Raw genomic sequence first — 22,182 nt, forward strand, 5'->3', positions numbered from 1 at the left:
TAGAGACAGTCACACGAGTACAAGGAAATACACTCCCCCGTGCATAGGAAGTAGAGACAGTCACACGAGTACCAGGAAATACACTCCCCCATGCAAAGGAAGTAGAGGCAGTCACACGAGTACCAGGAAATACACTCCCCCGTGCAAAGGAAGTAGAGACAGTCAGACGAGTACCAAGAAATACACTCCCCCGTGCATAGGAAGTAGAGACAGTCACACGAGTACCAGGAAATACACTCCCCCGTGCAAAGGAAGTAGAGACAGTCACACGAGTACCAGGAAATACACTCCCCCGTGCAAAGGAAGTAGAGACAGTCACACGAGTACAAGGAAATACACTCCCCTGTGCAAAGGAAGTAAAGACAGTCACACGTGTACCAGGAAATACACTCCCCCGTGCAAAGGAAGTAGAGACAGTCACACGAGTACCAAGAAATACACTCCCCTGTGCAAAGGAAGTAGAGACAGTCACACGAGTACCAGGAAATACACTCCCCCGTGAAAAGGAAGTAGAGACAGTCACACGAGTACCAGGAAATACTCTCCCCTGTGCATAGAGACTACTACAGAGTCAACTACAGTACAAAATGTTTCAATATAATCAGGGAGGGGATCCCGCGTTTATTTGGGGTACAGGACATGATTATAATTTGCTGAAGAGAAAGAAGGAAAGAAGGAATTCCTCACATGAAAGTGACAACTCGGTGGCTGGAGCTTTAGAGGGTGGAACTTTGCAGATGAGGGGATTTCCTGAATGTTGTGGAACTGTATCTCTCACAGACCCGGGTGCTCTGTTTGCCCATCTTATTTGTAAGGATTTTAGTTTTGGATGAGGGGCTACCAGGGCTCCCTACTCCCAGGACAAGAAACAGGGAAATTCCAGGAAGAGGAGTTGGGAATACTGGTGCTTCCGTGGCCACTGTTTGTGATTCGGCTGAGCTGACAGTTAGTGAAGATGATTCTTTCCAGAAAACAAGAAACGTCTCTTCCCAGCTCTGCTCATCCCACAGATTCCGAGGAGATAATTACTAACAATTCCTGAAGAACGGATCCATGCTGCTAATTTCTACAACAAACTAATTACTCCCAAATGGTTAAAGTTCCTGTCTCCCACGCACCCAACCAATCAGCATCTGTCTGACAGGGGCCCATGTACTCAGCACTTGTATCAGGGGATTCTGGGATTTGTAGTACAATCATTGATCTCTGTTCCTTATTCCCTGGGGTGAAACCTGCACAATACTCCCTGCACAATACTACTCCTCGCACAATACTCCCTGCACAATACTCCCTGCACAGTACTACTCCCCGCACAGTACTCCCTGCACAATACTACTCCCTGCACAGTACTACTCCCCGCACAGTACTCCCCACAAAGTACTCTCAGCACAATACTCCCTGGACAGTAATCCCCACACAATACTACTCCCCGCACACTACTCCCCACACAATACTACTCCCTGCACAATACTACTCCCTGCACAATACAACTTCCCACACAGTACTCCCAGCACAATACTATTACCCGCACAGTACTCCCCAAAAATACTCTCAGCACAATACTCCCTGGACAGTAATCCCCACACAATACTACTCCCCACACAATACTACTCCCTGCACAATTCTACTTCCCGCACAGTACGCCACGCAAAGTACTCCCCGCACAGTACTCTCTGCACAATACTACTCCCTGCACAGTACTCCACGCAAAGTACTCCCTGCACAGTACTCCCTGCACAATACCACTCCCCGCACAATACCACTCCCCACGCAGTACTACTCCCCGCACAGTACTCATAGTACAATACTCTCTGCACAGTACTCCCAGCACAATACTACTCCCTGCACAGTACTCCCCGCACAATACTACTCCCTGCACAATACTACTCCCCGCACAGTACTCCCTGCACAATACTACTCCCTGAACAATATTACTCCCTGCACAATACTACTCCCTGCACAGTACTACTCCCTGCACAGTACTACTCCCTGCACAATACTACTCCCTGCACAGTACTACTCCCTGCACAGTACAACTCCCCACACAGTACTCCCCGCAAAGTACTCTCAGCACAATACTCCCTGGACAGTAATCCTCACACAATACTACTCCCTGCATAATACAATTCCCCACACTGTACTCCCTGCACAATACTATTACGTGCACAGTACTCCACGCAAAATACTCCCTGCACAATACTACTTCCCACACAATACTACTCCCTGCACAATACTACTTCCCACACAATACTACTCCCTGCACAATACTAATCCCTGCACAATACTAATCCCTGCACAATACTACTTCCCACACAATACTACTCCCTGCACAATACTACTTCCCACACAATACTACTCCCTGCACAATACTACTCCCTGCACAATACTACTTCCCGCACAGTACGCCACGCAAAGTACTCCCCACACAGTACTCGCTGCACAATACTACTCCCCGCACAGTACTTCCCGCACAATACCACTCCCCGCACAGTACTCATAGTACAATACTCCCTGCACAGTACTCCCTGCACAGTACTTATAGTACAATACTCCCTGCACAATACTTCCAGGTAAAAAACTGCATTTCCAGTGACCCCAGTGTTTCGTGACCATAACAATCAGGTTCTGATTCTGCAATAAGCAATAAATGGTCAATAAAATGAGCTTTTTACTCCCCCTGTCACCCCCAACAAACATCCAGACTCCTGGTGTACCTGTGTATTGGGTAGGGCAATTAGATTGTGAGCTCCACTGGCCAGTGACTGTGATAAATAAAGAACAATAAATAGCATTGCTACTGTTTACTTTCCCTTTAGGAATGACTGTGTGACAGTGGGTCCATGTGTACAATAGCTGAGAGCAGGGCTTTATGCTCCAGGCAAGTCGTTACAGGCTGCGGCGGCACTGAAATTCGATTACGTTGGAACAAAACAACAAAAACGTAAAGGTTTAACTATTTCTGTTCTGATTTGAAGTAGAACCCCACCCACTGAGCCCATGACTCCGCCTCACACGGGAAGCTTCATAAATAGCAAATTGCAGGGAGTTGTGACTCCCAGACCGGCCCCTGTGTCTAGAACTATTGATTTAGGGACCACAATCTACCGTTCCCGCCCCACTGATGATGGGCGGAGCCAGGGCATATTTTTATTGTCTGGTTTCTAATACAATAGATTGAGATATGAGGGTGGGGCTAAAGGAGGGGGCGGGGCAGAAAGAGATAAAGAGACTGAAAGGGAATTTCCTGCGTCACGATGTGACACTTAAAGGGGTGGTTCACCTTTAAAGTAACTTTTATTATGTTATAGAAAGACCAATTCTAAGCCACTTTTCAATTGGTTTTCATTATTTATTTTCTTTATTTTTCTACTTATTTGTCTTCTTCTTCTGATTCTTTCCAGCTTTCAAATAGGGGTCACCGACCCTCATCTAAACAACAAATACTCTGTAAGGCTACAAATGTGTTGTTATTGCGACTTTTTATTTCTCATCTTTCTATTCAGGCCTCTCCTATTCATATTCCAGTCTCTTATTCACATCGGTGCATGGTTACTAGGGGGGTTTGGGCCTTAGCAACCAGATACCTGCTGAAATCTTTCATCTTTCTATTCAGGCCTCTCCTATTCATATTCCAGTCTCTTATTCACATCGGTGCATGGTTACTAGGGGGGTTTGGGCCTTAGCAACCAGATACCTGCTGAAATCTTTCATCTTTCTATTCAGGCCTCGCCTATTCATATTCCAGTCTCTTATTCAAATCAAGGCATGGTTGCTAGGGGAATCAGGACCTTAGCTACCAGATTGCTTAAAATGCAAATTGCAGAGCTGCTGAATAAAAGGCTAAATAAGTAAAAAAAACACAAATAATAAAAAATGAAAAACAATTGCAAATTGTCTCAGAATATCCCTCTCTATTTCATAATAACAGTTAATTTAAAGGGGAACCACCCCTTTAAAGGGTTTTGTTGTTGGGAAACAGAATGTGACCCCACGTCACTCACCTGCAGACAGGGGGCGCTGTTCTCTCGCTGCTCATAGGCTGGTCCCACCCACATAAAAGGGGTTGGGCCAGGTGCTGATTGGTCAATAACAGGCTGGGTTTGAGTTGAGTCTGCGCTGTGATTGGACCTAATGGGGTCTGTGTTGGTAAATGGAGCAAATGGAATGGGGTCAGATATGGGGGTACCAGTAGAAATGGCGGGGGATTCATTGGGTGCAGGTGGGTGGCATGTGCGGCGGGTGCAAACAAGCCCCGATGTGGCACAAAAATGAACATTTGGACAAGTAAATCATTGAAATGATCAGTGAAAACTTGCCGGTCGATTGAGGGTTAAACCCTGCGACTACCAATCCCCTTTCAGGCTCAGAACAAATGCTCGGCGCTCCCCTTAATGTGTTAAAAGGGAAAGTTGGTCTCTTTGATGGGACCTTTCTTCCCTCCCGCTGAGACTAAAAGAAGCGCCCCCATTCCTCCCGGGGGGCTCCCAGCTCTCTCTCCGCATTTATTAGAGGGGAGCACAGAATAAAAGGAGCCAGTCGCATGTGAACTCCACATAGAGGCCCAGATCTGTTACATTTCTGCCCCCCGGGGGATGGGAGGGGGGTAATTATTTGTATTTGGGAATTATAAACCAATGTTTAATCGCTTGCCCCTCCCCCACGAGGGTCAGAACCAATAAGAGTCTAGACTGATGCGGCGCAGGAAATGCAACATCCCTCCCCCCCCCACAGCTTCATCCCATAACCCTTCACTCTGCATGAGATCATGGAATTCTCACTGTGGCCCCTGAGATTAGGGGCCAATCTCTGACTCCCTCATAGAAGCCTCATATGCCTACACTTCCTTCCTACGTATTTATCCCGATGACATCATCCCATCGCATCACATGTACACCGCGGGGGCGGGGCCTGTGCGGCACTCCGGTTCTGTTTCTTCAAACGGTTCCTGGTGCACCCCAAAAGTATTTCCCAGGTCTCGACTTTAAGGGGCAGATTTATCAAAGGTCGAAGTGAGAATTCGAATTTAAAAAAATTCTAATTTCAAGCTAATTTTTCTGTACTTCGACTAGGGAACAGTTCAAATTTGATTCAAATTTGAAAAAAACCCGAAAATTCTAATTTCTGTCTCTATAAAAATTCGGCTTCGACCATTCGCCATCTAAAACCTGCCGAATTGCTGTTTTAGCCTATGGGGGACCTCCTGGAGTCAATTGGTGAACTTTGAAAAAATCGAAGGTTTTTTTTCCATATGATTCGAATTCGATCGATAACAGACCTATTTGGCCAAAAAAAAATTTCAATTGCGGTTGGTCTTTTTTGAATTCGAATTTCGACGTTTTTCAAATTCAAACCTTGATAAATCTGCCTCCCAATGTAGCTGATTTTTTTTTTTAAAAAAAAAAATTTCGAATGACTTCAAGGTGTTTTTAAAGGCGAACTAAAGCCAAAAAATAAATCAAGGTAGAAATGTTGTATTTTATATACTGTACTTACTGTACCAGGACAAATGTAGAGCAGCCCTATAGCAGTAATGATCCAGCCCTTCAATGTTGCCCTCCAGTAGGCCGCCATGTTGGATCTTGTTCGGCATCTTGTGCACATGCTCAGTGGGCTGATGGGGAGGAGCTAAGCTTAGGGGTTGTGGGAAATTATCCAGCAGGAAGTTTATTGATCCTGTATATTGTGAGTGGCTCAGGTAAGTGAATGAGCAGAATGTGTTGCCCCTGGCCTCCTGTTGTAAGGCTACTGCAGTAGTGAAAGGAACTTCGGGGTAATCCCGAGACGCCAGGAATTTCCATTGAACCCTATTTGTGACATGTGATGAACCTGGACAAGGAGCAGGTGAAGACAAAGGTGCGGCGGGGGGCGGGGACAAAAGGGGGAGGGGCACAAAGGTTGAAGAATCGCCGTCACCCAGGCGGAACCGACAAACAAAGGACATGGTCCGGGAATAGAACTCGGTCAACAGAGCGAACAAAAGGGCCGACGAAAGAGATATTTACTCGCACTCGCTCTCTCTCACACTTTGCATTGTCCCACTCAGCAGCCAATGGGAGGCCGGCGTTGGAACGGGCGCAGGGTGGGGAGCGCGGGAACAATGGCCCCAACAGACACTTGTGTGAGGAAGGAATTCGGCAAATAGTACAAGAACAACAATGGGCCCGGCAGCTTTCAGCACTGCAATGGTTGCACAACTCCCCGTACAACTCCCCGACACCTGCGTTGTTGTGCCCAAATATTAACCCCGTTCCACTTTCTCTTTCTGCCCACAAAGATCATTACAAAGTGCCAGCTCCTCTTCTTCCTCTTGGCATGACACTTGGGTGAGGGTGCGGGGAATCCTCGCTGCTTGGGGTGCAGGTGGCAGGGAGTTCCCATTCTATGGGCAGAGTGGCACTAGATCAAACCCAAGACGCTCCAATTAACGAGGGGCCGAGCCCCAGACTCTTGAGTTAATCACAGGCCGGGGCATCAGAATTACTGTTAATATTCAGCACCACAAATGGACCCCGGGGCCCACACTGGAGTCTAATGAAGCTCAGAGACACAGGCTGAGCCGTGGCCCCTGATTGGCTGATCATTATTCATGGGTGGGTATGACTTGAACCTCTTGATTATCCGCAGAATAGTAGCCCTTCAACAGGACACCGACGCAACACTGGGCTCAAGTCCCAGCACCAGACGGGCCAATATATTGTTTCCTTGGGGTCCCCTTGAGACCCAGTTATACCAGTCTATCTGAGCCGACGTTTAAAGGGAAACTAAACCTCACATTAAAGTAGCGATGCACCGAATCCACTATTTCGGATTCAGCCGAACCCCAAATCCTTTGCAAGAGATTCGACCCAAAACCGAACAGAATCCTAATTTGCATATGCAAATTAGGGGTGGGAAGGGAAAACATTTTTTCCTTATTTTGTGATAAAAAGTCACGCGATTTCCCTCCAGTCCCTAATTTGGCCGAAACCGAATCCTGCTGAAAAAGCCCAAATTCTGGATTCTGTGCATCCCTACTTTTAGTATGTTATAGAATGGCCAATGCTAAACAATTTTTCAATTGCTCTTTATTATTTATTTTTTTATAGTTTTTGAATGATTTGCCTTCTGACTCTTTCCAGCTTTCAAATGGGGGTCGCCGACCCCATCCAAAAAACAAATGCTCTGTAAGGCTACAAATGTATTGTCACTGCTACTTTTATATTTCTATTCAGGCCTCTCCTATTCATATTCCAGTCATTTATTCAAATCAATGCATGGTTGCTAGGGGAATTTGGAACATAGCAACCAGATGGCTGAAATTACAAACTGGAGAGCTCCTGAATAAAAAGTTAAATAACTCAAAAACCACAAACAATAAAAAATGAAAACCAATTGCAAATTGTCTCCAAATATCCCTCTCTACATCCTACTGACAGTTAATTTAAAGGTGAACAAACCCTTAAAGTAATTTTCCCCCCCAACGTCTTATTGGGATTGGTGTCAAGTTTAAGGTGATGGGAGGAGAGATGAACCCGCACCCTATTCAGCCTGTGACACTTCATACACAATCCCAAGATGCACTGCAGTATTTTTGGGAATGGAATTGTTTCCTTGGATCCCCTGGGGGGGAGGGGTTCCATTCCTTCTAACGGTCCAATCAGGTTGGAGTCAGTCAGTGAGTGACAGCGATAGAGACAAAACCATTACAAGTCTCTTCCTTTCATGTTGAGCCAATGGGACTGTGAAAAAGCAACAACAAAGGAAACTCGACCCGCGGCCAATTAAATGGTTCTTCCTCCCCCAACACTCCCGACAATGGGGGGTTCACTCGATTCCATTATCCTCCTCGTTACTGGGGCAGAATATTATACGGCTAAATACCCCCCGCATTCATTATCTCATTGGGAGACAAGGGGAAACTCATTCCAATTCTACAAGTTACAAAAAGAAATAAAAACTACAAGTGGCCCATGTCGCCTCCAGGAGCGCGATTAACCGGCGAGTTCCCACGAATCAAATCGACCGACGCGCCAATGACTGAGTCTCCCAAGTGGGGTCGCAATGTATCGAGGTATAAATCTGCCAGGGAACGTCATGATGAGGAATACTTCCCCTTTAAATCAATTGTAATGACAAATGGAGAGTTTTTAACTTTTTTTTTAGTTGAATTCTGATACTGAAATTCTGTTTTCCTGAAAGGAGAGAAAAAGACTGAGACTGAGACAGTTCGGCAGAGAGAGAAAGGGAATCTGATCAACTTGTTAGAGACAGACAGAAAGGGAGACTGCTCAGTTTATTAGAGAGACAGAGAGGGAGTCTACTCAGCTTTTTGGATAGACAGAAAAAGAGACTGCTCAGCTTGTTAGATAGACAGAAATGGAGACTGCTCAGCTTGTTAGAGAGACAGAAAGGGAGACTGCTCAGCTTGTTAGATAGACAGAAAGGGAGACTGCTCAGCTTGTTAGAGAGACAGAAAAGGAGACTGCTCAGCTTGTTAGAGAGACAGAAAAGGAGACTGCTCAGCTTGTTAGAGAGAAAGAAAGGGAGACTGCTCAGCTTGTTAGAGAGACAGAAAGGGAGACTGCTCAGCTTGTTAGAGAGAAAGAAAGGGAGACTGCTCAGCTTGTTAGAGAGACAGAAAGGGAGACTGCTCAGCTTGTTAGAGAGACAGAAAGGGAGACTGCTCAGCTTGTTAGAGAGACAGAAAGGGAGTCTGCTCAGCTTGTTAGAGAGACAGAAAAGGAGACTGCTCAACTTGTTAGAGAGACAGAAAAGGAGACTGCTCAGCTTGTTAGAGAGAAAGAAAGGGAGACTGCTCAGCTTGTTAGAGAGACAGAAAGGGAGTCTGCTCAGCTTGTTAGAGAGACAGAAAGGGAGACTGCTCAGCTTGTTAGAGAGACAGAAAAGGAGACTGCTCAGCTTGTTAGAGAGACAGAAAAGGAGACTGCTCAGCTTGTTAGAGAGAAAGAAAGGGAGACTGCTCAGCTTGTTAGAGAGACAGAAAGGGAGACTGCTCAGCTTGTTAGAGAGACAGAAAGGGAGTCTGCTCAGCTTGTTAGAGAGACAGAAAAGGAGACTGCTCAACTTGTTAGAGAGACAGAAAAGGAGACTGCTCAGCTTGTTAGAGAGACAGAAAAGGAGACTGCTCAACTTGTTAGAGAGACAGAAAGGGAGTCTGCTCAGCTTGTTAGAGAGACAGAAAAGGAGACTGCTCAGCTTGTTAGAGAGACTTTATATATAAGTGATATGACTAAGGGAATTATTGGTGGTTGAGACTTTTGTAGCACAAACTACATCAGATACATTTGGGGGTATCAGGTTGGGTATTTGCAGGTCCCTGTGACTGAGCAGATGGTCTGTGGGTACCGTGTCTGGGTTTATGGGTAAAGTGTGGGAACAAATCTGAAATTGCCCCCCCCATTTAATGGCCACATATAAACCCCCTCGCTCTGTTTCACCTCGCCGACCCCTTTCCTTTAAGTCGCTTTTCTTACCCGCTGCCCCCGGCGGGTTTTTTATTGAAAAACACAAAAAAATAAAAATCTATTTTCCCATTTCCTAATTTTTTCAGTGCGTTTCTCGCCGGCTGAAGGGCGACTATGAATATGGCGGCTCATAATGACGGAACAAAGAATTAATGAAATGTTCATCATAACCCGCTGTTCATTTTAATGGCCTCTGCAAGACAATGGAACAATGGGGAAGGGAAGCCTCAGATTGGTCGCCCTCTTCTTTCTCTTCTCCCTCTTAGGTTTTTTTTTTTTTTCCCTCTATCAAAGAAGCGAGAGGATCTTTTGTTTGTACATTTCCATTTTAGCCAAAGCCGAGATAATGTGTGGGCTCGGCAACCATTTCCATGTCGAGCGCTAACCTCTGCTAATGGGGTCCTTTCAATCTGTGCAATCTCCTACTTAAATCTCTACCTTTACATGTCCCCAATTGTTGGCGGCTGTCTTTCACTCCAGAGACTTTCCACCGTTCCACAAGCACCGGGCCGGATTAGACACAAAGTATTTACTTTCTACTGAAAGGCCTTTCTAGGCAAGACAAAAGTATCTGATCTATAAAACACACTTCAGTAGGGTTCAAAGATCACCTTTATCTTGGTGGTGTCACAGCAGATGTTCATCAGAACCTGGATGAGAACCATTCAAGTCAGTTACAACCATGAGGCCCAACCAAAGTACTCAAGGTCTGTCCATCATGAGATCTAAACATATCAAGAGATCAAGAGATCTGGACATATCACAGGTACAACCATGAAGACTTCATAGACTGTCCATCAATAGGTCTAAACATATCAACTATGAACCCCAAACATCAAGAGATCTGGACATATCACAGGTATAACCATGAGGACTTCAATAGGTCTAGGTACGGCAATGAGCATCAACAAAAATACTCATGGACTGTCCATCAATAGGTCTAAACATGTCAACTATGAACCCCAAACATCTAGAGATCTGGACATATCACAGGTATAACCATGAGGACTTCAATAGGTCTAAACATATCAACTATGAACCCCAAACATCAAGAGATCTGGACATATCACAGGTACAACCATGAAGACTTCATGGACTGTCCATCAATAGGTCTAAACATATCAACTATGAACCCCAAAAAACATTAAGGGATCTGGACACATCACAGGTACGGCCATGAGCATCAACCAAAATACTCAAGGACTGTCCACCAATAGGTCTAAACATATCAACTATGAACCCCAAACATCAAGGGATCTGGACCCATCACAGGTATGGCCATGAGCACCAACCAAAATACTCAAGGACTGTCCCTCACAAGATCTAAACATATCAACTATGAACCCCAAGCATCAACGGATCTGGATACATCACAGGTATAACCATAGGCACAAACTACAATCTCATGGATTGTCCATCACTAGGAAAAACAGAATCCCAACCAAAAGCGGTAGACATCTAACAGTTCATCATTTATGAGGACCATCATTTCACTTGATGTTTTTCCTCTTCTTAAATTCAATTCAGTACTTCTATCATTTACCATTTTACAAGTTAAGGTGGCCGTACATAGTGAGATCCACCTATGTGGTTGACCAAATCAAGGCTTGATACATTAAACACGTAGGGGTCTCTGTGTGCCGCTTCTTCATTTGTTGTTTCTTGTAGATCCACGGGAGGGCCGTCTCCCTACAGGACTGAGCACCGGATATCTGGATTATAGGAGGGCCTGGGAGTGCTTGCGGAGTTTACTTTGACCAAATCAAGCCCAGGTCACCAAACTTTGGGTGGTCAAGGACTATATTGGAATGTTGATATGATCCATGTCATATGGTCTTGTAGGTCCCACTGTATGCTCCAATGATTGGCCCCAGAGTCATATAATGGACAAAGTCTACAGCAATGCACCAAAGTGGTCCTTGTCTGGTGGGATTTTCAAATCTACCATATCCCAAATTCAAATGCATTAAAGGGGGCAAACACTCTTGCATGCTGGATATTCTTGACAAACCTAATGCCGCCCAACCCCTCCCCCCCAACAATGAATACATACATTTGCCATTGGGTCTAAATTTATCAAGAACTCAAAAATGACCCAACATTGACCAACAAAAATATTCCCAAGATGCTCCGAGGCCACCAAATATCCACAGCCTGAAATGTTCCACAAATTGCTCTACGTACATTGTATCCAAAGCCTTATCCCTGAGCAAATAGAAATCCTCGGCTGTAGCCAATCAGCAACTGATATTTAATCAACACAAGCACCACTAAACCACAAGCCAAGCTTATTTATAGTCAAGGTCAAGGTCAGAAATAGTCAATGGATTATTGTCCAAGCAGGAACCTTCCTTACCTTCTGGCTCACTCTTTATGAGCTCTTCCATCTTCCTCTGCTTTAGGGTGTCCACGACATCCGCTAAACTTCCCTTGCGTCTCTCCGGGGTTCCAAGCATGGCGTTGGCTAAAGACTCCCCGCTCTGGCGCCCCAAGTCTTCTGCCTTCATGGGTGAGGTAGCTACGTTGTGCAGGGCAAATGCTGACATTTTATTACAATCAAGTTCCTGAAATGTAGAAATGGAAAGGTTAAAGGTAATGTCAACCCATGTAGAGTAAACTAGAGAAAGTACAGAGAAGAGCAACTAAGCTGATAAAGGGAATGAAAGGGATCAGTTATGGGGAAAGACAAGTTGGGATTGGTTACACCCGAGTCCCGATCCCGACAAAAGTGCGAGAATTCTGGGAGTAATTTCCCATGATTCCAGAGGGATACAGAGGGCCCCCTGAGTCAGTGGGTCCCAGGAAATGTCGGGGGGTATCAGGAATGAGAATGACGTGGGTTGGGCAGTCGCTGTATATACAGAGTTTATTATACACAGTCCCTATAGCCGGGCGTCTGCGATATGTTTCCCACATGTGAGTGTGCGGGGGGGGGGGTGAGTGTTTACTCAACAGACAAATATTTTAAGCTCCAAAGTCAGTTCTTCTGCAGCGCTGCCCTGTGAACTGGGAGATACGACTGTCTGACAAATGTATGTGTATGGAACAGATCAGCAGCTCCGACTCTGCTGCTACTTCATTTATTGCACTGGCGGCTCATTCATTTGTCTTTCATTTGTTTCACATGAACTTTAATTGCTCCTTATGTCAAATTCATCCTCAACATCCAAATATTTATGTTTTCTAAAGCTCCGTTCCTTCATTTCCTTCAACTCAACTGAGTTTTATCATCTCCCCCACCCACTCTCCTACTCTCCTACTCTCTTACACTCCCCCGTGCAAAGGAAGTAGAGAGAGTCACACGAGTACCAGGAAATACACTCCCCCGTGCAAAGGAAGTAGAGACAGTCACACGAGTACCAGGAAATACACTCCCCCGTGCAAAGGAAGTAGAGACAGTCACACGAGTACCAGGAAATACACTCCCCCGTGCAAAGGAAGTAGAGACAGTCACACGAGTACCAGGAAATACACTCCCCCGTGCAAAGGAAGTAGAGACAGTGACACGAGTACCAGGAAATACACTCCCCTGTGCAAAGAAAGTAGAGACAGTCACACGAGTACCAGGAAATACACTCCCCCGTGCAAAGGAAGTAGAGACAGTCACACGAGTACCAGGAAATACACTCCCCCGTGCAAAGGAAGTAGAGACAGTCACACGAGTACCAGGAAATACACTCCCCCGTGCAAAGGAAGTAGAGACAGTGTCACGAGTACCAGGAAATACACTCCCCTGTGCAAAGGAAGTAGAGACAGTGACACGAGTACCAGGAAATACACTCCCCCGTGCAAAGGAAGTAGAGACAGTCACACGAGTACCAGGAAATACACTCCCCCGTGCAAAGGAAGTAGAGACAGTCACACGAGTACCAGGAAATACACTCCCCCGTGCAAAGGAAGTAGAGACAGTCACACGAGTACCAGGAAATACACTCCCCCGTGCAAAGGAAGTAGAGACGGTGACACGAGTACCAGGAAATACACTCCCCTGTGCAAAGAAAGTAGAGACAGTCACACGAGTACCAGGAAATACACTCCCCCGTGCAAAGGAAATAGAGACAGTCACATGAGTACCAGGAAATACACTCCCCCGTGCAAAGGAAGTAGAGACAGTCACATGAGTACCAGGAAATACACTCCCCCGTGCAAAGGAAGTAGAGACAGTCACACGAGTACCAGGAAATACACTCCCCTGTACAAAGGAAGTAGAGACAGTCACACGAGTACCAGGAAATACACTCCCCCGTGCAAAGGAAGTAGAGACAGTCAGGTGAGTACCAGGAAATACACTCCCTCGTGCAAAGGAAGTAGAGACAGTCACACGAGTACCAGGAAATACACTCCCCTGTACAAAGGAAGTAGAGACAGTCACAGGAGTACCAGGAAATACACTCCCCCGTGCAAAGAAAGTAGAGACAGTCACACGAGTACCAGGAAATACACTCCCCCGTGCAAAGGAAGTCGAGACAGTCACACGAGTACCAGGAAATACACTCCCCCGTGCAAAGGAAATAGAGACAGTCACATGAGTACCAGGAAATACACTCCCCCGTGCAAAGGAAGTAGAGACAGTCACATGAGTACCAGGAAATACACTCCCCCGTGCAAAGGAAGTAGAGACAGTCACACGAGTACCAGGAAATACACTCCCCTGTACAAAGGAAGTAGAGACAGTCACACGAGTACCAGGAAATACACTCCCCCGTGCAAAGGAAGTAGAGACAGTCAGGTGAGTACCAGGAAATACACTCCCTCGTGCAAAGGAAGTAGAAACAGTCACACGAGTACCAGGAAATACACTCCCCCGTGCAAAGGAAGTAGAGACAGTCACACTAGTACCAGGAAATACACTCCCCCGTACAAAGGAAGTAGAGACAGTCAGGTGAGTACCAGGAAATACACTCCCCCGTACAAAGGAAGTAGAGACAGTCACACGAGTACCAGGAAATACACTCCCCTGTACAAAGGAAGTAGAGACAGTCACACGAATACCAGGAAATACACTCCCCCGTACAAAAGAAGTAGAGACAGTCACACAAGTACCAGGAAATACACTCCCCCGTGCAAAGGAAGTAGAGACAGTCACACGAGTACCAGGAAATACACTCCCCCGTGCAAAGGAAGTAAAGACAGTCACAGGAGTACCAGGAAATACACTCCCCCGTGGATCTGGCTGGGGAAGAAGTAAAATGGGGGAGGTTTGGGGTTTAGAATGTTGAGGGAATAGAAATACAGGAGGTCTCCGGGCAGACGACACAATATTTGCCACTGACTCTCCGGCAGATGAAACAGAAGGAGAATAAAGAGAATTTATGGACATTTATAGATTGAATGACTTTCAGGCTCCTCATTGTGTCTCTCCCCCTGTAACAGCGCCGCCAGCTCAGCGTCTCACCCTAAATCACATCCATGATGATTCACAGGGCGACTGACAAGAGACCCCAGGCCCCCCGATACTCGGCTCATTCACAGGCCAATCAGTGTCGTGCTGCGTCCCCACGGCTAATGGCCCGGGGCAAAGGGCAAGTAAAGAGAAAGAGTTGGGAGAGGGGCAGGTAGCAGCTCCCCTGGGAATTATGAGGGTCTGATTTATACAATAGTCGTCTCCCCTAACACTTTAATCTGGTTATACACACAGGCTTGTTGCCCCCTGAAAGTACCCCTGCCCAATAACTACACTTGTTGGGGGCAAAATAAGGTAAAGGATTTGGCTTTCAGGGCAACAAGAATCCTATAGGGGCTTTGTGCTGTGTCAGCCAACGTCCAGCCCAGTTTAAAGGTTCCCATGTAGATATGAACTAGAAGGGGAGCCATCGTTGCACCCAGGCATGCTGGGAAAATAAAAATATGGTCACATGGATCTCCCCATAAGGTTCAAAGTAGGGCGTCTGCCTTCCAAAAATAGTCTGTGCCAACCCATAGGACATTCATTGTACCAACCCATAGGCCTGGGGCAGATGATGGGGCAAAACAGGCGTCTGATGATTCCCCAACAGGGAGGCCGGGGGCAATTACACTGCGGGACTCCAGTAATGTGGGTTCTACTAACAATTCAAAAAGGAAAAGTTTCCCTGGCGATGACTTGTTATTGTTGGGTACAGATTCCCCCCAAACTTCCCAAATGAAAAGTACAAAATCTGTACATTGTCCCTGTGCCCCCTGATATCATTCTGCCCCCCGTCCCCTGACTTAGCAACTGCCCCTCTCCTTCTTAGCAACTGCCCCTGTCCCCTGACTTAGCAACTGCCCCTCTCCTTCTTAGTAACTGCCCCTGTCCCCTGACTTAGCAACTGCCCCTCTCCTTCTTAGTAACTGCCCCTGTCCTCTGACTTAGCAACTGCCCCTCTCCTTCTTAGTAACTGCCCCTGTCACCTGACTTAGCAACTGCCCCTGTCCCCTGACTTAGCAACTGACCCTCTCCTTCTTAGTAACTGCCCCTGTCCTTCTTAGCAACTGCCCCTGTCCCCTGACTTAGTAACTGACCCTCTCCTTCTTAGTAACTGCCCCTGTCCTTCTTAGCAACTGCCCCTGTCCCCTGACTTAGCAACTGCCCCTCTCCTTCTTAGTAACTGCCCCTGTCCTTCTGAGCAACTGCCCCTGTCCCCTGACTTAGCAACTGCCCCTGTCCCCTGACTTAGCAACTGCCCCTGTCCTTCTTAGCAACTGCCCCTGTCCCCTGACTTAGCAACTGCCCCTCTCCTTCTTAGTAACTGCCCCTGTCCTTCTGAGCAACTGTCCCCTCTCCTGACTAAGTAGCTGCCCCTCTCCTTCTTATTAAGTGCCCCTGTCCTTCTTAGCAACTGCAGCGTCCCCTGACTTAGCAACTGCCCTCTCTTTCTTAGCAACTGCCCCGTCCTTCTGAGCAACTGCCCCATCCCCTGACTTAGCAACTGCCCCTGTCTTTCTAAGTAACTGCCCCTAAGTAACTTCCTTCTGAGAAACTGAACAACTAGTCCGGGACTTGATTTTACTTTTTAAAACCATCAGGTCTTCATTTGCTTAACAGGAGTTGCGGGGAGTTGCGGGGAGTATGGGAGCAGGTAGGAGTGAGAGATGGGCTCATTATGCTGCCGACATCAAATGGGGGGAAGATAATTAAAAAGCTGACACTGAGCAACACGCAGAGCGGGGGGGGGGGGGGGTCGGACAAAGGCAGCGGCCGGGGCTTTGTCTCTTTAATTAATTCTTATGGCGTTTCCTGTGCATTTCCCTGACATTTATACGACTGTCGATTTTAACCCTCTCACGGCCGCCTCCATCCACGGCCGCATTCTGATTTCTTTTTTTACTGAATTTTACCGAAATGTAAATATTGGTGGAGGGTTCACGATTCAGCCAAATATAACAAATGACGGATTCAGCAATTAATCAGATATTTGTCATTGCGGGTGGCGCTGTTGCTCTGATCTCTAGGGGAAATAATCTGCAGTGGGCGCTGGTGAAACGGTGGTACTGCAAGTGCTATGGGGGAAACCCTGCAGACACTCTCTATGTGCATGAGATGCGACTGTGTTTATAAAATAATAAAGTGGAGAATAAAGAAAAGCCTCAGCCGAGTCGAAGAAGGTCACTACTGCTAAATGGAGCGCCGCCACTTTAATTTGCTACGACAACATAAAGCCCTAATCCTTGCTCCGACAGTCTGTAAACCGCCTCCCCCAACGCACTCCATCTCCGTCTCCATCATCTCCACTATCTATCACTTGCTCCAACGCCCAGGACAAAGCACCCCGAGTTATGCATGGAAATCAGCACCCTCTCTAAACTGAGGGGACCCCCTGGTGCCCCCCAGCTCCACCCCCTCCCCAAACCCAAGACAAAATGTTTAACATTCCCATAATCCATTGAGCTCAATCTGTCGCCCCAAAAACCCTCATAGTCCCAAACATTTGCCTTCTCCGAGCCTGATGCCCCCGGAAAAGCCTCCACTACATTAGATCCCCTAAAAACCCCAAAAGAACCTGCAATTAAAACACAGCAACAATTTTTTATTACATTTTTAAATTTAAAAAAATATATAAATTTAAAAAAAAAAATTAAAAAAGTTTTATTTAGGGATTCGGTTCAGGATTCAGTTCAGAATTCAGTTCAGGATTCGGTTCAGGATTCGGTTCAAGATTCAGCCTTTTTCAGCAGAATTCAGACAAATCTTTCTGCCTGTCCGAATCCTAATCCCAATTTACATATGCAAATTAGGGAAAGCGCTTGACTTTTTGTTTTCCAGTTCCCACTCCTAATTTGCATATGCAAATTAGAATACGGAATCAGTTCGGTAAAATCTTCCAAAAATAGTGAATTCGGTGCATCCCTAGTTTTTTTCTCATTTTGCAGGTGTTATTTCATTGTTTGACGTTATATAATTCATATATAAATATATTGATATAAAAATCGAATTAGGAAGGGTTTTATTACATTTTTAATTTTCCATGCGAGAGACTTTCGAAATAATGTTTTTTTAAAAAAAAATAAAATATTTAACAATATTCATTTTGAAATCTTTGAGCAATATTCGGTTGGAATATTCACGGCGGATAAAGGTTTCATATAGGAATTATTTTAGAAATAACTGATGTATAACTGCTGAAGTCAGAGGTGTGAGAACAGGGGGAGCAGTGAAGCCTGTGATCCCGGGGAGGACAAGGTGGGGGTAACAGAGAGACTCCCCAAATTTGGGGGTTTGAATTGCCGGGAGGAGTCCGGGAAGTTGTCTGTAAATCTGAGATTTTAAATTTCAGAGAAAACAAAAGGTTCTGAAAAACTTTGGAGAGGCCATTTCCGAATAAAAGGCAAAAAATATTCCGTTCAATTTATGATTTTATTTCAATGATTATTATTTTGTACACGATTCCAGTTCCACAGGGTTTTCACAGACGGAATAAGAAGTAACATTTGTGACTGGGGACGAGGGAGACTCTGGGCATCGCCTGCAGATAAACAAAACTTCCCGTTTTCTCTTCTTTCTGTTCTGCAGTCAAAACGTTCAACTTGATTCAATGAGACAATTTGGGAAGAAAAATACGTAAAATTTCCAACGTGCCGTCATTATCCCTTATAATACATGAGTGATACTCAGAGTTCCCTGTATAACTCAGCCTGCAGCCTTGTGTCTTTATATGGTCACAGAACAACCCCTCAGTGATTTCTAATATCCTTATCATTTACAGTAGGGGGTACATTATCCCTTATAATACATGAGTGATACTCAGAGTTCCCTGTATAACTCAGCCTGCAGCCTTGTGCCTTTATATGGTCACAGAACAACCCCTCAGTGACTTCTAATATCCTTATCATTTACAGTAGGGGGTACATTATCCCTTATAATACATGAGTGATACTCAGAGTTCCCTGTATAACTCAGCCTGCAGCCTTGTGCCTTTATATGGTCACAGAACAACCCCTCAGTGACTTCTAATATCCTTATCATTTACAGTAGGGGGTACATTATCCCTTATAATACATGAGTGATACTCAGAGTTCCCTGTATAACTCAGCCTGCAGCCTTGTGCCTTTATATGGTCACAGAACAACCCCTCAGTGACTTCTAATATCCTTATCATTTACAGTAGGGGGTACATTATCCCTTATAATACATGAGTGATACTCAGAGTTCCCTGTATAACTCAGCCTGCAGCCTTGTGCCTTTATATGGTCACAGAACAACCCCTCAGTGACTTCTAATATCCTTATCATTTACAGTAGGGGGTACATTATCCCTTATAATACATGAGTGATACTCAGAGTTCCCTGTATAACTCAGCCTGCAGCCTTGTGTCTTTATATGGTCACAGAACAACCCCTCAGTGACCTCTAATATCCTTATCATTTACAGTAGGGGGTACATTCTCCAGTATAATACAAGTTCATGGTTGAGGGGGAGTGAGGGGGCAGGGCCAGTGGAACGAGTAGGTAAATCCCTGGTAATTACAAGACTATTATAGAGCTCAGACGTTGCCCTTGAGAGCCGGGGACTGGAAGTTCTTATCAGGACAGGACAAATCTCTTTTGCCCCCGGGTGTCACTGATCAGGAGTTCAGAGAGTGAGACGTGAGCGGTACAGATAGAGATAATATTATATATAATAAGTGAGTGTTATGTGAGAATTGAATGAGAAGTTCCTATAGGACTGAATCAAAGCCACACACCTCAGATCAGCAGCTCCCAAATTGTTACGTTTGCCCCACTGAGGGCGTTGGAGCAGGGACAGGGGCAGTTATTAAGAGATGGGGGAAATCTGCCCTTATACATACACCTCACAGCCCACTGATACCCTGACATTTCTTATCCCTGTAACTGTCCCTTTAAGGAAGGTTTCAGCCCGGGAAGGTGTCAGCTTCTTGCTTCAGTCTCAGCGAGACGCTAAATACAACTTCTACTTCCCAATTAACCCGATGGACTCGTTTGTCCCGAACTGGAACGACGATCAGAGCAAACTCATTGGCAACTCAGCCGGGAAGGGACGGGCACAGCCACGACGAGACGCTGCCGGCAACACTCTAAAGAAAATGGATGAGACCCTCCCCTTCTCTGTTTGTCTGTCATCTATGTCTCTGTCTTTTTCTCTCTCACTCTCCCTGTCTCTGTCCCACTCTCTCTCTCTCTCTATCTCTCTAACTTTCTATATCCCCCTATCTATCTGACTTTCTCTATGTCTCTCTCCCTGTCTCTGTTCCTCTCTCTGACTTTCTCTGTCTCTCTCTCCCTGTCTTTGTCACTTCCTGTCTCTGTCCCCTCTCTCTCAGACTTTCTCTGTCTCACTCTCTGTCACTTCCTCTCTCGGTCCCCCTCTCTCTCTCTCTGACTTTCTCTGTCTCACTCTCTGTCACTTCCTCTCTCGGTCCCCTTCTCTCTCTCTCTGACTTTCTCTGTCTTTCTCTCCCTGTCTTTTTCTGCCTCTTTCTGACTTTCTCTGTCTTTCTCTCCCTGTCTCTTTCTGCCTCTCTCTGACTTTCTCTGTCTCCCTCTCTGTCTCCCTCTCTTTCCCACACTCTCTCTGACTTTCTCTGTCTATCTCTCTCCCTCTACCTGTATCTTTCCTTCTCTCTCTCTCTCTCTCTCTCTTTGACTTTCTCTATGTTTCTCTCCCTGTCTCTGTCCCTCTCTCTCTCTCTCCGTCTCTGTCCGCCTCTCTCTGACTTTCTTTGTCTCACTCTCTGTCTCTGTCCCTGTCTCTGACTTTCTCCGTCTCTGTCTGTCTCTCCCTGTTGGTGTCTCGTGCAGTCTCGTTGTTGGGACGTGTAATTGAGGGGTGCAGGAATGTAAATAGGAATATTACAGGGGAAACGATGGCACAAACAAACGCTGTTCCTTCCGCCACAAATCTCTCCGGCAGGAGAGCGGCATTTTGGGAAAGACGACAAATCTCGCCACTTTGGGGAAAAAAAACATTCCGCTTGCACCACAAAATGAGGATTGACTGTTTGTGCCCCAAACCGGTTTAGGGGGTTCAAGAGGGTTGAAAGCTGACTCAGCATTACCCCCATAATGTTAGCGCTTCCCAGGGGTCCTGCCCCCCATTATTTTATATAATAGATACAGTGTCACATTGTCTCTATCCAACCCCTCAGCAAATCAGCATTTGGCCCAAATCTCCCCAATATTGGCCCGTAGGGTGCGGCTTCAACTCTCCCAATTTTTATACTTCACAAATGAGTTTTCTCAGTTTACTAAAGTTTCTTTTAAAAAAATTCCATTCCAACATTTCTAACTGAACCTACGACGGAAAAACGGCTGAAAGTTCATCAAATGTTCTCACCTGCCCGACACATTCCTACAGCCCAATCCCCTGGGAAGCTGACGCTCTTTAGCAAATGTTATAATACAGAAAGCAGGATTTTTCAAATATATTTTTATTTATATAAAAATCTCTGAATATATAGTAGAAATCGATAGAAATATAATAATAATATATATATATATATATATAGAATATATATTTTATAATTTATTTAACTGCATATATATATTAAACGTAATATAACTATATATTATATATATTTTTCATATTATCCTTTAAATTAAAAAAATATTCAAATTAAAATTCCAATTAAATATCAAACATTAAATGTGTAAATTGAATATATAAAAAATTAAATATGTTAAATATTTTTGACTATTTATAATATATATTTATTAGATTTTTTAAAATATAAAAAATTTTCTTATTTATAAGGAAAAAAAATGTATCCGTATTTTTTCTACTGTTTTCAGTGATGGAAGGGAGGCAGGCTGCAAAGTGACAGATATTTGTAAGATATTTGTGCTTTCCCTTTAAATCCGGCGTGATACAAATCGGTGTGACGAGGTTCTGGTGGCAGCTGGGCCAATTGGCTGGCAGTTGCGTGCTGATATGTGACAGGGCTGTAAGTGAAGAGATCAGCGTCTCCAGCCCTGAAATCCCGGGATTATATCTGAGCAATAAGAGCTTTCATGTGGGTTCAGGAGATTGCACTCGACAAACCGCCCGTCAGACAATATCAATTCTCTGCTGTAACTGCCGCCCTGACAGCCAAAAAAAAAAAGCCCAAGCGCATCATCCGGGAAACGGGCGCAACTATCTCTCGCAGAAACATCAGTTTAAAGATACAAAGTGTGAAATCCCATCCAGGGAATTACTTTGAGGCATCAACATTGCACATATGGCTCCTAAGCCCGATTTACTTCAATCCCTATAGATCTACTCCCCGCACCCTCTCACACACCAGATAAGCAGCACTTTGAC

General features: G+C 45.3%; 1 protein-coding gene across 4 annotated transcripts in view; it reads right to left on the reverse strand.

The window, feature by feature from the left end:
* sox5.L (SRY-box 5 L homeolog) overlaps positions 1-22,182 on the reverse strand; it is a 134,111-nt gene that overhangs the window by 78,949 nt on the left and 32,980 nt on the right. For all 4 annotated transcript variants that reach the window (XM_041585795.1, XM_018251831.2, XM_018251830.2 and 1 more), the window contains exon 3: positions 11,821-12,028. In XM_041585795.1, coding sequence (XP_041441729.1) covers positions 11,821-12,028 — 208 coding nt within the window. The remainder of the gene's footprint in view (positions 1-11,820; positions 12,029-22,182) is intronic.

This window comes from Xenopus laevis, chromosome 3L (genome assembly GCF_017654675.1).
Source record: "Xenopus laevis strain J_2021 chromosome 3L, Xenopus_laevis_v10.1, whole genome shotgun sequence".
In the NCBI taxonomy this organism is placed as follows: domain Eukaryota; kingdom Metazoa; phylum Chordata; class Amphibia; order Anura; family Pipidae; genus Xenopus; species Xenopus laevis.